Here is a 17,406-nt window from a genome sequence, read left to right as displayed (position 1 = left end):
CGGGTATTTGGTTGCAGATATAAGACTTCTGGGCTGAAAATTAGCATATTCGGGTGAAATAACCAACTCGCTTCTCTCGGTGATTATTTCCTGCCAAATATGCTAATTTTTATCCCAGAGCTCTCAGATACGCAACCAAATACCCTCGCTTGCCGTTTATAACCTCTAACTCATGTGATTGCATGCTTATGGTGAAGTCAGACAAAAACAATATCCTTATCTAATTGAGAAAGTTGTACAATCACGTATTTCACCTCTGTTAACAATACATCATATATACAACATGGTTGTATCAACACTTACGTGACCATTGGCGCAACTTCTTGACAGATTAACATCAGAACCATGCTCAATTAATAATCTTGTGACATCAATTTTGTTTTCCATTACCGCTATGTGAATAGGTGCTTGTTGAATCTATCAAAACAGAAAATTCATAATTAAAGGCACACAGTGTATGTTTTGGACATTATTTGCATTCTTTGAGACTTTTATATAAATTGTAGCATATTTGAACAGCAGTATACCAATGTTTTCAGCTTCAAAGACAGGACGAATAATCAGAATGAAGGCAATCACAAAAAGAATGTTTCTGTACTAGAAAATTAACATTTTGATTCTGTAAAAGAAAATATGCTTGAAATATGCATGCTGTTCCATCAGCATACTTTGGTTACAGCATACAGAGATTAAACATTGTACTCTTCCTGTCATGCATTGAGATGTTTCATAACTATTATAAACGAAAATGCGCAAGGTTTCATAAAATGTTGGAACAATTAGGAACCAGAAAGAGTACATTATTGTATTTAACTGTGAGAAAGTTGGTATTTAAGGGTTATTACAGGAAGTTTGGGCAACACCGAGTCGTATACAAGTGATGTGTCTGTATTTTGACGAGTTGCGCAGCAACGAGTCAAAATACGGACACATCACAAGAATATATGTGGATATAATACCCGTACCAGTCAGTTAACCTCGAAGAATTATATATGTTCCCAGACGTGTTACATGTTCCCAGAGCTATGTTAAGTTTAGTTAAGGAGTCCAGTGTTTGCTGTTAAAAACTTTTTGCAAAGCATATGACACACTTACATATTCACAGTCGCCATACATGTAGCTTGTACATTCACAATAGTACCCACGATCTTCACTAAGTGCATCAACTTCAGCATTATGGCTCAATAACAATGGTACAAGATCAAATTTTGCTTCCCTAACTGCGATGTATAGTGGAGACCATTCACCCTAAAAATTAAGAAAAATTAAATTCATTATGGATACAGCTACTCAGATTACACAAATAATTTATTCTCTGTAAATGAGTTAAAGAAGTAGAAAAAGACTAGGCTCTAAGAAACTAGTCAATAAGAGCATGAATAAACAACAAGCAAAGCAAAGCTGTTCAAGATTAAAATGTTCACGTAATAAGAGTCTTAAGACTAAATATGATGTCTTTGCAATTTAAGTACCATGACATAAATAATATACAAATGCATAGTGCATAAAAATGAAGGAAGAGCTGAACTGCTGAGGTATGTAATTGTCTCGAAATTGACATTGTACGAGCAGAAGTACTGGCTCGTACTTTCATATTACAAGTGACGTATGCAAGCTATAAGTCACACATGTCTTTTGACCTAATTTTTTTATGAATACGCTTAAGACTATGTTGTATTCCATGGATGAAAGATTTTTGTTTATGTGAAAGGATTTTACGACAAACGAACGCTTAGACACATTTTCTGTGTATATTCGAAACTCGGAAGTAGGAGCGGGTGTGAACTTCGTATGATTATTTTTTTGGTCGTGAGAGCGGGTTCAGTGCAGTGCGGAGGAATACTTTTAGGCTTTGACTTTCGGACGAGTCTGTACGTACGGGTCAAGACTGGAGACGACGCGACACTCTCTGACTTATTATACGCCACGATGGTAGACTTTTTTGCAGACGTCGATTGTAACATTAAGCTGTTAAAGAAGAACCAAAGAAGAGGTTGCAATGTCCGAACATCAAGGAAGAGACCTCGATTGGTTGTAATGCACTTGAACCTACCGCCGTTGTAAATCTTTTTTACTTTCTCGAATTCGAAAGTGCAATGATTTCACAGACATAAAACCTGCGTGGCTCGCGAGTCAGCTTATGACCTTGAAATAATCTGATCACCACATTATGTTAATCACAGTGTACAATGAATAATATGAAGGATTTTATGAGTTGGCGGGTGTTTTTGTGGCACCCGTGTGTACCTCATGTTGTACAGTCTATTTGAAAATGACCTCTACTCAACAATGATTTTAAAGACTAACATTTTTCTGACCTCGCATTCAACTTCAAGTTTTGAAAAAGCACATTATCGGAACCACACTATTATTGGTGTGTATTGTTGAGAATACGGCCCCGCCTATTGAATAATGGTATAGTCAGTTCACTGTGGGGTAATATTCCTGTTTGTCATCGCGGAACTTGCAGAAGCCATACAAGATATCGATGCTCGATACTTCTATATTCAATTCGTTCGTTCGCGCTCCTGAACAACAAAAAAACATCACTCAAAACCAACTCATCTCATTCCAAACTTACCTAGCTACACTCAGTTCGGTAGATAAGTTCCAGGCATCACTCGTAGTATAAATGCTGACGTCGATTTTGTCGACTTCAATGAAGTCGGCGTCGACGTAATAATGTATTTTTACAAATATATTTATTTATTTGGCGTTAATTAGAGGAAAATCACATCAGAGGGTGGATGACGTATGTATTACAATATCCCGGGTAGGCTAAACTGGCCGTTTTGTTTATCGCTATTAGTGCCTACTCCCACCGTACCGCCCATCGTCTGTAACTTGCACGCGATGTTTGCACACGAACGAACGCCCAATGCCAGTCACTCAGAGTCGTCGGTTTTCTTGCTACCCAAGTTGAAATATATGCAATTATGAATGTCATTTTTGAAAATTCACTAATGCATGCAATACCAATTACGATGAACCCACAATTTAATGTTGTTGAGATTTTGTCAACAGTGTTATAAATATAGTGCTGCAAAGTCAGTAGTAGGGCCTACCCACGTGAAAGACGTTTTGAAGTCGTTCCCGTACTTGCTACATTCAAGCTGAAATCAGTCAAGTCATTACGTGTTTATTTCACATATTTGCTATATTTTAGCACCCGTACTCAGAACCCCTCTTTGACATTCTGTTTGGCATGTTTTCTACGTTCATTTCGAATCCTATTTTGTCTTTTTTTTTTCAACGCTCAGTTCGACGCTGTTTTTGTTTTCCACGCTCAGCTTGACGCTCACTTTGTCGATTTTGGGACCTGCATTACGTCACTCGTACTTTGAAAGTACGACACATTACGTCACTCGTACTTTGCTCGTACGAGCTCGTAGGTCTGCTCGTAGTTCGTCCGTTTTGAGACGATTAGATAAATGAACTGCTGGTTAGGAACCTTGTTCAAGGTTTCAAGTAGCTTGCAAACATGGTTGAAGGCCAAAGTCTTGATTCTAGGGACTCATGTGAATCCTTTACACATAGAGTACCGCACATTGTCTGTACAATGAGATAATAACATAATATACCCAGTAATTTATGCCACTAAAAAGAAGGACCGACATATACATAAACGTAATGAAATACTCAAGACATGTTATATTACCAAGCTATCTAATTTTACATTTGACAGAAATACTCAGTACTAGTACACACATGACATTGCATTCTTACAGCAGAACGATTACCAGGAAAATTCCACTGAAAATCAATCCTACCCCAGCAGATATGAAATGCTTCACCTCATAATGACCTGCACACCTTAAATTATTTGAAATTAATGGGATAAACCATTTCAAAGAAGATTTTTTGACCAAAACTGGCAAACATAGCTCAAAAATACAGATATGCAAATTCCACCATAATTTCATTGAACCCTATTTTTGTCATCCTTAGAAACCTGTAAACATACGGGGGGTATATAAAAGCAAGTGGACTAATGGTTTGAGAGAAAAGATTTTTTGTCAAAAATGGCAAAGAAGGAGAAAAAATTCATTAAAAATAGAAAGCAGCTGGTATTGGCATCAATTCAATATGGCTTAACATGGGTGGCCTAAGGTACCTAAAAACCAAGTACGACAATAATCAGATTAGTTGTTCCTGTGTTCTTGATTTTTGACCTTTTTCAGATTTTTCTACCTCATTTAAATTTTTGCAATGCTCACATGTTCATTTTAAGGACGTCTCATATACATTCTATATGGCACCATTACACCAAAAATTAGCTTGACCCATACAGCTCCTTGCTGTGGATGGAGATGCTGGTACATAGATAGATACATACTGCTGTGGATAGATGGACATAAATACATACATACATACATACATACATACATAAATACGTAAATACGTTCATACATACATACATACCTATAAACAAACATACATACACACATACATATATACCATACATACTGGACAGACAGACAGATAGGCTGACATAACATACATTTTTACACCAGATAACCTCCAATAAGAGACCAACCTACATTATAAATATCAGCTTGCTCATCTTAATACAGCTGCTTATAATAATATAAACAAGAATACATTACATTCTTACTAACGTATACATGCCATGCTTATCAAGATCACATCGTAAGTACATTGTACAACAGCATGTCTGTCAGGTTATAAAGAAACTTAAGCTGTCACTGTCAATTATTTTTACCAGTCTATTTTTCACAAACTAATTAACTGCTGATGAATGGGTGAATACTACATGTTCAAGTACCCAAAAAAATATAGTAAAGAGACAAACGTTTGCAATAAAAGAAGTTCCAGGTTATCAAAAGCATTAGAAAACGAATCATGTACCACTTTCATCGCACAGTTTACACCGATTGCATAACTGCTATGAATAACACATAAGCTATCCTGTGGACAAGAATTATGTGAGTTACATACAATGTACAGGTCTTTCAGGTTGATCATCTACACTTGTATGTTCATCACACATTTTCATCTGAAGTATACACAGAATTTGTTGATAAGCCAGACATTAAGGTGCTGATACTCATTTAATCATTGTGTGCGAGCGGTTAATTTGTATGTGTGTGTGCAGCCTTTCTGTTTCTGTGAAAGCGGTCATAAATGGCACCCTGTGTTCTGGCAATTAGTGTTCAGTCTCTGCCAAGACCATATAGGATGGTTTCTTGCAATTTTGAGATACTTTTTTCTGAGACTCCAGTGACTTTCATGTTTTTCTAACCAGTGGTTAAATGAGTTGGCAACTTTAATGTCTAGCTTATCAACACATTCTGTGTGTACTTTTTGACGAAAATGTGTGTGATGAACATGCAAGTGTAAACAGTCAACCTGAAAGACCTGTAAGTCTAATTCAATTAAAATACCATTTTCCTTATAAAGCTTCTAAAATTGCATCATTCTTAGAAATGACAAATTAGCTTGAAACACACAGGCCCCGCTTTCTGTATCATGGTAATCATACTCTTCTCATATACAAAACCATTCACATAGGCTGTACTTGACATTGGATGAATGATGTATTACATTTCACATGCTTACCACATTTGAAAGCAACTGAAAGCAAGATTTCAAAGCTATGGCAAAACGGCTGTTAACATACAAATATTCAAATTTTACCACAATTTAACCAAATGACCCCTTGGACACCCCTATGAATCTGCACAACAAATAAAATGGTAAGGGTTTTAGAGAAGAATATTTTTGACCAAATATGGCAAAATAATTCCCAAAAATTAACATGAAATTTCACCATGTCTTCTTCAGGTTACCTGTACAAATCGGCAACACAAAAGGTAATGTGATTATCACATCTAATAGACAATATTTTTTTATTAAAATAGCGTCAATGACACTGTAGCTCCCATCCTGGACTATTTAGTGTTTGTTCTCTGGTCAGATATTTGAACATGTGTGAAAGGGATAAAGTGCATGAAGTGAAAATACTTAAATGAAATGTACTGGAGACAGTGAAATATGTTTAATGTAATTATTCAGAATATAAAATGGAAAAAATACAGAATTAGATATATCGAATACTGTGATACAACCATAAATCAACAAGTCATTTACAATGACATAGTCCCCACTTGTAATAGGAGTATTAGTCTTGATGGGGCAGGAAAATGTGGTCATTAAGAAGTATCACTGGAGTGTATATGTTGAGATCTATGGGCACATAGGTCTATGTCGTTGTTCCCAATTGAAACACATGAGGCATGTCTAAGTTATGGTTCTAAATCGGGAAAAAAGATCAGACCTCTAGCAGTATTGGCCAGCCAAGAAATACATATGCGCATTATAAATGAGGTACAAGATGTGACATCTTAAGGTCTAATATCCTATCAAAATTGGAGGGTATAGAACTTGTGGTTACTGAAATATGCATATATATGTATAATCAAGGTCAAAGGTCATCGAGGTCACATGACATTTTGAAAAAAAAATTATATTGCTAATTAATCCCTATATGCCAAAAAATCAGATCTCTAGCTCTATTCGCTTGCCCAGAATTAGATGTGTACATAATTAATGAGGTAAAGCGTGTGTTGTCATAAGGTCTCCCATCCTACTAAATACAAAGGACATAGCACTTGTGGTTACTTATTTATTGACATAAACATATATTTTAGGTAAAAGGTCATCGAGGTCACATGACATTTTGTCAAAAAATTTCTCTCCTATAGTTATCCCTATATACCAAAAATCAGACATCCAGCTCTATTGGCTCGCTCAGAATGAGATATGCACATAATTATTGAGGTACAGTATATGGCGTCATAAGGTGTCCAATCATACCAAACATGAAGGGTGTAGCACTTGTGGTTACCGAGTTATGGAAAAATATGTATATTTGAGGTCAAAGGTCACCGAGGTCACGTGACATTTTGTCAAAAAAATTGTTTTGCTAAGTTATCCCTATATACCAAAAATCAGACCTCTAGCTCTATTGGCTCGCTCAAAATTAGATATGTGCATAATTAATGAGGTACAATATGTGGCGTCATAAGCTGTCCCATCATACCATACATGAAGGGTGTAGCACTTGTGGTTACTGAGTTATGGACAAATATGTATATTTGAGGTCAAAGGTCACCGAGGTCACGTGACATTTTGTCAAAAAAAATTGTATTGCTAAGTTATCCCTATATACCAAAAATCAGACCTCTAGCTCTATTGGCTCGCTCAAAATTAGATATGCGCATAAGTAATGAGGTACAATATGTGGCGTCATAAGGTGTCCCATCATACCATACATGAAGGCTGTAGCACTTGTGGTTACTGAGTTATGGACAATTATGTATATTTGAGGTCAAAGGTCACCGAGGTCACGTGACATTTTGTCAAAAAAATTGTATTGCTAAGTTATCCCTATATACCAAAAATCAGACCTCTAGCTCTATTGGCTCGCTCAAAATTAGATATGCGCATAATTAATGAGGTACAATATGTGGCGTCATAAGGTGTCCCATCATACCATACATGAAGGCTGTAGCACTTGTGGTTACTGAGTTATGGACAAATATGTATATTTGAGGTCAAAGGTCACCAAGGTCACGTGACATTTTGTCAAAAAAATTGTTTTGCTAAGTTATCCCTATATACCAAAAATCAGACCTCTAGCTCTATTGGCTCGCTCAAAATTAGATATGTGCATAATTAATGAGGTACAATATGTGGCGTCATAAGTGTCCCATCATACCATACATGAAGGAGTAGCACTTGTGGTTACTGAGTTATGGACAAATATGTACATTTGAGGTCAAAGGTCACCGAGGTCACATGACATTTTGTCAAAAAAATTGTTTTGCTCAGTTATCCCTATATACCAAAAATCAGACCTCTAGCTCTATTGGCTCGCTCAAAATTAGATATGTACATAATTAATGAGGTACAATTTGTTGCGTCATAAGCTGTCCCATCATACCATATATGAAGGGTGGTAGCACTTGTGGTTACTGAGTTATGGACAAATATGTATATTTGAGATCAAAGGTCATCAAGGTCACATGGCATTTTGTCAAAATATCCGAGATATCTGCGTGAACGGATGGACTCACGGATGGACGAACAGACGGACATGACCCAATCTATAAGCTCACTGGACTTCATCCGTGGGGACTAAAAATTGTGTCACTGCATCCTTTTTGCAATATGAATACGATGAGAAACTAAATTTTTATTTTTCGTGGCCTTATACATGGGAGTCTATGGAGATCTGCCTTATACATGGGAGTCTATGGACGTGTAAACTAAAAATATGCAAATTTCACCACGATTTGCCCAAATTTGGGAAAGGTCACTCCTATGCACTTCCATACCAAGTTTCAAATCAATCGGACTTGTGGTTTCAGAGCAGGAGATTTTTTGACCAAAAATGGGAGAAAATTACAAAAAAATTCATGAAAAATAGCAAGTCCAAGATACTGACCCAAGATGTGCACAATCATTTCATGTCAGCCCAAAGTACTTACATGCTAATTTTTCATGTAATCTGCTCAGTGGTTATTGAGTTTTTCAATTTTGACTGTTTTACATTTTTTCACTTAATTTGCATATTTTTGGCAATGACAACTTCATTGAACAAAATCTCATCTACAGCCCATCATCCATGTACACACCAAATATCAAGATGAAATGTACAGCGGTTTTGGAGTTTTTGATGTTGACGGACAGACATACAGACATACAGACATACAGACATACAGACATACAGACGTACAGACATACAGACATACATACATACATACAGACATTTTCCTAGCCTATAAGAATAGCTTCCATTGCCATATATACATATGGCTATGGGAACTAAAAATTGCAAAAATACAAAATTAATATTTTGCCAAAAGTTTCACTGCGTCAGTAACGTAATGAAAAGTTATGAAAGTATTGGATAAACAGTTTCAAGTAGATTTTTTGACCAAAATTTGCAAAAATTGCCCCCAAAAATACAATATACAAGTTAATTTAACCTCGATTTAAAGTTTGTAAGGGAGAGGCTATGTCTCTCTGCAAAAACACCATATGAACTGCATGCTTTGCATATTGAATGAGCTAGGAAATATACAACCTGTATGTTGGTGAGAGTGGAATATTTCTGATGAGGTGTTGGAAATTGATGATAGTAAAGAGTTGAAATCATCTCTCTTGTCATATAGCCTACTTGAAAGGTGACCATTGGAATAAAAATCGAGGAAAATATCCAGATTTTAAAATATCCAGATGACTACTTTATGCCAATTCACCAAGAGAAGACTTTGGGCAATATATGCACTTTAAAATATATTAGTCGAATCAAGAAAGGATTTATCAGCAGAAAACGAATGTACTTAATAAATTTAGTATTAGAGTAATATTTTGTGTAGCACATTTTAAATTTACTATATTTCTGATAACCAAAGGGTTACCAATTTTTTATATCTGATGGAAGTAATGAAATTCTTGATTTGCAAAGGTTGCAGGTTCGATGAGCTGGTCAAAGTAATTGCGACCATATCATCGAATTAGTGTCAGGTTATTTATACATAGATTTTGACTTGGCTTCACATGATACCTTATGAATATTTTTATTGAAGCTTATGAGTATGGATCTTCGTTACACAGAGGCTGGAAATGTGGTACTGGTATGGAATTTGGCAAGAAAAAGTGTGGTGATGTTTTTCCGTAAGGGTCCATACACTCAAAGTCACTTAAAATTCCAAAACTTTCAAGGACTTCCCAGGGAAAGTATGGACTCATTAGTACAGACCCTGGGTGAATAGGCATCAGTCATGTATTGCTGAGCACTTAACATAACCAGATTTAAATTGAATGTGCTCATGTGTTTCACAACAGGTTCATTAATAATTGTATGCTTCACAGACCAATAAGATATCCGTCAGATCATTATATGTAGCAGGTTTCATCAACTTTCGCACAGTACTCTCAGCGTAACATCACTAATAACAACAATTAATTTAATATGCAAGTGAGCTGTTCATTAACCTGACACTCCTCAATGCTTAATGGGACGATTGGATATAATAATAATAATAATAATAATAATAATCTTTATTACCTTAATCATAATAATATTACAATTCAATGATGAATGTACATCTGAGATGTGCTGTGATAAAGGTAAATGGAAACGGAAAATAGCAAATGCTAGTCTAGTCCGTTCCCAAAGCCATTTGATGTTAAAGCAAGGAAACGAAGAAGAAAAAAGAAAACTGAAGTATATCGAGGGTAGTGTACATGAAAGTAGTGGGATTGCAAAGTAACCTAATTGTAACAAAGTAACTAAGTGAATAAAAGAACAACTACATAAATAAATATATAACTAAATAGATACATTACGAGTAAGTAGAAATGCGTAAAAAAGAAAACGATAAGAGAGAAAAAAAAAACGTATATAAAATATATATATATTTAAATATGATATACATATATGTAAAGTTGAATATAACTCTTCATCACTTAAAAAAAAACCAAAAAACAATCGTGTAAAAGTAGACTTGAAAGTGCTAAGTAACTAACTAAGTAAATAAGAACAACTACAAAAATACATTACGAATAAGTAGAAAATATGTAAAATAAAATAAAAAAAACAAACAAAAACAAACAAAAACAAAAAAAACAAAAACAAAATGTATAGTGAAATATATATATTTATATATCTATGATATACATATTTGTAAAGTTGAATATAACTCTTCGTCATGTAAAACACTAACCGTGTATGAGGAGACTTGAAAGGGAGTGTCTGAACGAACTTCTAGTGGTTTTTGTTTTAATTTGTTTAGGTAATGTATTCCAATAGATGCAGCCTGTATATGATATCGAGAATTTACCCAAGGAAGTGTTGACACTTGGGACATAAAGGTTACCATTAATTTTATGACGAGTACTGTAGCAATGAGAAGGCAACTGACAGTATGTTGTAAGACTGTGTGGCAAGTTATTATTTATAAGATCATACATGAATGTACTGATATGTAATTTATGTAATTTGTATATATCGAGAATATTAAGTTGTTTGAAAAGAGTAGCTGAGTTTGCTGTGAAGTCACTGAAGTTATAGCTCTGACTGCCATTTTTTGCGAAAGAAAGATACTATTGAGATGTGAGGAATATGTTGAACCCCAAACTTCAAGACCATAAGTGATGTGTGGTAGGATGAAAGTTTTATATAGAAGAATAAGGATATTGCGTGGTAAAAACTGTCTCAATTTGAAAAGGATGCCAACCTTTTTTCTGATAGTAGAATTAATCATTTAATGTGCTTTGACCATTTAAGATGTCTGTCCATGTGAATACCTACAAATGATGTCACTTCAACCTCATTGATAACTGTATTATTGATGTGTAGAGTACCATTCAAGAAAATATGTTTGTTATGATTTCTGAAGACAATGTAATTTGTTTTGAGGTAGTTTACAGTAAGTTTGTTAGCCCTGCACCAGTCCACTACAGTATTGAGGTGAATGTCGACAGTATTTAAATTTATATTAACTTGGTTAGCAGGGAAAGTATGAAATAGATTGGTATCGTCAGCAAACAATCTAAAATTGAAGTATGTGGAGGAACGGGCAATGTCATTGATAAATAGTAAGAATAGGGTAGGTCCAAGGACAGATCCTTGTGGTACTCCACATGTAACATTAAGGAATGATGAGGCATTATTATTGACAGAGACTAGTTGGGATCTATTGTGTAAGTAATTTCTGAACCAAAGTAAAGGAAGACCTCGAATACCATAGTGAGAAAGTTTAGAAAGAAGAATTTCATGATTGATTGTATCAAAAGCTTTAGAGAAGTCAAGGAAAATACCGAGTGTTACTTTGCCATTATCAAGTTGTTTGATAAGATAATTGATTAGATTTACAATTGAAAGGTGCTGTATTTATGACGAAATCCATATTGATGCTCATATAAAATATTGTTTTTTTCTATGTACTGAATTAAGCGTGCATTGACAATTTTTTCTAGAATCTTACTTAACAGGGCAATACTGATATAGGTCTATAATTTCCTGGATCATCTTTTGTGCCTTTTTTAAAGATTGGTGTGACTTTGGCTATTTTTAGAGATTGGGGAAAATTCCAGTCTGAAATGAAAGATTGAATATATATGCCAAGGGTTTTGATATTATAGCTGCCCCATCAATTATAAGTCTGGCTGGCATTTTGTCATGGCCACATGCCTTTTTTGGATTCAGGGTGCAGATGATGTTATGAACTTCAGATTGTGTAGTGGAGGACATAAAAAAGGAATGTGTTTTGGGTTCAGTGAGGTAACTATTAAAGTTTTTATGAGGAGAATCGATGTTGTTGGCAAGGTCAGGTCCAATGTTGACGAAATAATTATTGAATGCATTTACTATGTCAGGTTTTGCTGACAATGTATTATGCACTCCATTTGTCAGTACTCGTAGGCTGTCTGGCAAGGTATTTTTAGCCTTTTCCTCATGACTTCCGAGGACTTGCTTGATAGTTTTCCAAATTACATGGTATTACCCTTGTTTTCCATAAAAATGCTGTTGTAATACATTTTTTAGCTTTCCTGAGAACAGTAGACAACACATTTCTAAATTTCTTATATCTATCAACAACAATGACATCAAAGTTTGATTTGAGCACTTTACTATACAATTTGTGTTTTGTATTAATTGATTTTTTAATTGCATTAGTGACCCATGGTTTCCGGTTTTTCTTTGTACTGCGAATTTGTACATTAATGGGAGCATGCATATTGCACAACTCATCGAAAACACTCTGAAAATTATTATATGCTTCATTTGCATCCTTACAGTTATAAACTCGATCCCACGGAGCATGAGTTAGATCTTCACAGAAGCGAGTAGAATTGTAGAATTTGTAATTTCTATATGAGACTTTATACTGTTTTGAGAGATTTGTTGTCATATTTTCTATGACAATAAAAACTGGAAAATGGTCAGAAATATCTGTAATTAAAGTACCGGCATGAATTGGATACTGTATAATATTAGTGTAGATATGGTCAATTAATGTTTCAGATGAGCTGGTCACTCTGGTAGGTGTAGAAATCAACTGGTGAAAACCAAGGCATTCAAGAGATGTAAAATAGGAATTAACATTAGTTGTATGTGTTCTGGCATCTATATTAAAATCTCCCATTAAAATACATTTAGTTTTATCAAGTTTGAACGTATTTAGCACATCAAGCAGACTAATCTGAAACTCAGAGATATCGGTATTTGGCTTTCTATAGATGATTCCTATTATTATTTTAGTATTATTGACTGATACCTCCAACCAAAGAGACTCTGAATGTATCACATTCTTTTTAATCAATTTATAAACTAATGATGAGTGAATGTATGCCCCAACCCCACCACCCCTACCTGATTCTCGTGAACTGACTTCTAGTGTGTAGCCTTGTATACTATATAGACTTAGATTATCTGTGTCCCAAACCTCTGAAATGCCTGTTATTGCAAATTGAGAGTGAATGATGTCTTCATACAGTAGCTTTAAGCTGTCAACATTTTTTGTAGAGATCTGATATTGACATGGGATAAGCAGAATGACTTTTGAAATATTGAATTAAAACAATCATCAAAATCATGCGGTGGCATGGAGTAGTGGCTTACATTTACTATTTCACTGTCATTTACATCAATATCTTCAAACATGGTTTAGAAAAGTAGTAGTTAGATGTTAGCCATACCAAATAGAGAAAAGGAGTAGATTTTTTGAATGGCTGTCTCTTAAGTGTCTTACTTGTACTAAATAATGCGGCTGAGGTCAGCTTCTCTTGATATGATGAGTGGTCTTGAATTGATGTCTTTCTTGATATAGATTTTCTCATTGTAAGTCCACATGAACTGGTATCTGGCTTCCTTTCTGGATATGTTTACTTTGTATAGTAGTTGACGTGTTGCTGGTAGTAGATTTTCATTGATGAAAATTTTTGACGTACTATCAAGTCCGAAATCTCTGGCAGTGGTACCCTTTAATTTTCTTCTGTTGTCGTATATGGAGTTTCTGGCTTTCCTGGTTGTGAATCTAACGATGATAGGTCTAGGTCGAGCGCGGGAAGACGTGGCACTGGATTGGTCAACAGCTTTCGTACGGTGGGCTATGTCAATGTCGCTATCAGAAATTGACGGGTTTATCTTCTTAAAAATTGACAGCACTTTGGCGGTAACGTCCTCGTTGTCACTTTCTGGGACACAAGAGACTTCTAGATTGACTCTACGATGATACTGGTGAGACTGGCTAGTTCCTTCTCCAGTGCCTGTACACGTTGACCCAGTTCTCGATTGTCTTCTTGAAGTTGTAGGTTGATCCGAGACATGATTTCGATACGGTTTGACATTTCCTCGAATTTGGCATTGAAAAAGTCCATAGAGCTAGCCAGATGTGTTTGTTGATGTTTGACATCCTGTAAGTCCCTCCCTATCTCCGCGAATTGTGCTAAAACCGGTTGAAGTAGACGCTGAAGTTGATCACAGTCGGCGTCAATGACCTTCACTTCGCTATTGTTGTCGGCCATCTTGGTTGGTGTCGTGACCTGCTCTGGCGATAGCCTGCCAAACCTCTTCTTATTGCAGTTCGGGCACAACATTAAATCTCCTTGACGGATCTTCACTCCCCTAGTCATCGGGCAATCGTTGCACTTCATTGTAGATTTACGTTTGGACATGTAGAAGTTAAAAAATTGCGGAGCGTAATCACAGCCCTGTTGCTTCTAGTAGGGCGCCCTCAATCCCTGATATCTATCAGATCAACATAAGTAGCGCGTTTCATCAAATTAATCTGTAATTTTGGAGAAATATCACTAATTACAAAGTTCGTTAAAAGTGTAAATGAATCCTTAATTAACTTCACACTACTACATCAGTTCATACTTTATTAGCTTACAGGCCACCAGCCCATTGCTTGGAGCATATGACAAAGAAATATTACATATCATGATTACACCAAATAAATATATTACAATGTAAGGAAAAGAGGAAAAGAAAAGTATTGATCTTACACTTCCATAGCTTCGTTCCTTAGTTCAAATGCTTTATAAATAAACTTCCCTAAATTACAAAGAATTTTGCTATCTTTAGTAGTAAAAAGCCGTATGAGAGTTTGTTGTCTTCGATTTACATTCGCCCAACATGGCAAAAACTTCTCTCTCAAATTTTGAAAGAGTGGACATTCGAAAAGAAAATGAAATTAGTCCTCAACAAGACCTTCATGACAAATTTCGCAGAGTCGCTCTATGCGATCGAGACCCCTACTAAGACCTGATTCAATAGCAAGCTGGTGACTGGAACATCGTATCTGTGATAATGCTTTACGGTGTTTATTTACTGTGACAGTTGATATATAACTTTCAAAATTCGGACGAAACTTAATCTGACAAAGTAAATTCAATCGGCTCATGCTGGACATTTCCCCCCACCATTCTTGTTGCCAGCTATCTTTTATTCTTTGTGTAAAAGTAAAAATAAAATTACGCTCGTTTCCAACCACCTTGGTTGATCCATCATGACCAAAACCATATCTGTTCAGCATTTCTCTAATATGCGTTACCCAGGTTATTTTACCTCTATCATCTTCTCTTAGTAACATCAAGTATGAATGTTTTGCAATTCGACTATCTGGCATGGTCAGAAGTTTTAGCCACCATTTTATACAACGAGTAAATGTAGAAATAAAGACTGGCATTCTCCCAAGCTCAGCAATCACAGCAACATTGGGAGTACTCCTTTTTACACCCAAAAAACGTTTACAGTAATTATAATGAACTCTCTCTATACATGTGTACATTTGATATCCCCAAACTTCTGAGCCATATAACAAAATTGGAAGGATCATAACATCACTTTAAAATACAAGTTACAGGGCAGTTCTCCAAATTTCCTAGTGAAACGGTTAACACTAAAAATAGCGTCAATGACACTGTAGCTCCCATCCTGGACTATTTAGTGTTTGTTCTCTGGTCAGATATTTGAACATGTGTGAAAGGGATAAAGTGCATGAAGTGAAAATACTTAAATGAAATGTACTGGAGACAGTGAAATATGTTTAATGTAATTATTCAGAATATAAAATGGAAAAAATACAGAATTAGATATATCGAATACTGTGATACAACCATTAAATCAACAAGTCATTTACAATGACATAGTCCCCACTTGTAATAGGAGTATTAGTCTTGATGGGGCAGGAAAATGTGGTCATTAAGAAGTATCACTGGAGTGTATATGTTGAGATCTATGGGCACATAGGTCTATGTCGTTGTTCCCAATTTGAAACACATGAGGCATGTCTAAGTTATGGTTCTAAATCGGGAAAAAAGATCAGACCTCTAGCAGTATTGGCCAGCCAAGAAAAACATATGTGCATTATAAATGAGGTACAAGATGTGACATCTTAAGGTCTATAATATCCTATCAAAATTGGAGGGTATAGAACTTGTGGTTACTGAGATATGCATATATATGTATAATCAAGGTCAAAGGTCATCGAGGTCACATGACATTTTGAAAAAAAAAATTATATTGCTAATTAATCCCTACATGCCAAAAAATCAGATCTCTAGCTCTATTCGCTTGCCCAGAATTAGATGTGTACATAATTAATGAGGTAAAGCGTGTGTTGTCATAAGGTCTCCCATCCTACTAAATACAAAGGACATAGCACTTGTGGTTACTTATTTATTGACATAAACATATATTTTAGGTAAAAGGTCATCGAGGTCACATGACATTTAGTCAAAAAATTTCTCTCCTATAGTTATCCCTATATACCAAAAATCAGACATCCAGCTCTATTGGCTCGCTCAGAATGAGATATGCGTCATAAGGTGTCCAATCATACCAAACATGAAGGGTGTAGCACTTGTGGTTACCGAGTTACAGAAAAATATGTATATTTGAGGTCAAAGGTCACCGAGGTCACGTGACATTTTGTCAAAAAAATTGTTTTGCTAAGTTATCCCTATATACCAAAAATCAGACCTCTAGCTCTATTGGCTCGCTCAAAATTAGATATGTGCATAATTAATGAGGTACAATATGTGGCGTCATAAGGTGTCCCATCATACCATACATGAAGGCTGTAGCACTTGTGGTTACTGAGTTATGGACAAATATGTATATTTGAGGTCAAAGGTCACCGAGGTCACGTGACATATTGTCAAAAAAATTGTATTGCTAAGTTATCCCTATATACCAAAAATCAGACCTCTAGCTCTATTGGCTCGCTCAAAATTAGATATGCGCATAATTAATGAGGTACAATATGTGGCGTCATAAGGTGTCCCATCATACCATACATGAAGGCTGTAGCACTTGTGGTTACTGAGTTATGGACAAATATGTATATTTGAGGTCAAAGGTCA

At 35.5% G+C, this 17,406-nt stretch overlaps 1 protein-coding gene across 1 annotated transcript in view; it reads right to left on the bottom strand.

The window, feature by feature from the left end:
* LOC139125224 (putative ankyrin repeat protein RF_0381) overlaps positions 1–17,406 on the bottom strand; it is a 51,557-nt gene that overhangs the window by 121 nt on the left and 34,030 nt on the right. Inside the window, exons 9-10 of the mRNA XM_070691322.1 lie at positions 1,096–1,248; positions 304–417 (exon numbers count right to left, since the gene is read on the bottom strand). Of these exons, the coding sequence (XP_070547423.1) occupies positions 304–417; positions 1,096–1,248 (267 nt within the window). The remainder of the gene's footprint in view (positions 1–303; positions 418–1,095; positions 1,249–17,406) is intronic.

This window comes from Ptychodera flava (genome assembly GCF_041260155.1).
Source record: "Ptychodera flava strain L36383 chromosome 3 unlocalized genomic scaffold, AS_Pfla_20210202 Scaffold_25__1_contigs__length_14229661_pilon, whole genome shotgun sequence".
Classification (NCBI taxonomy): Eukaryota; Metazoa; Hemichordata; class Enteropneusta; family Ptychoderidae; genus Ptychodera; species Ptychodera flava.
The sequence above is the reverse complement of the archived record's forward strand: the minus strand, read 5'-3'. Positions and strand labels throughout refer to the sequence as shown.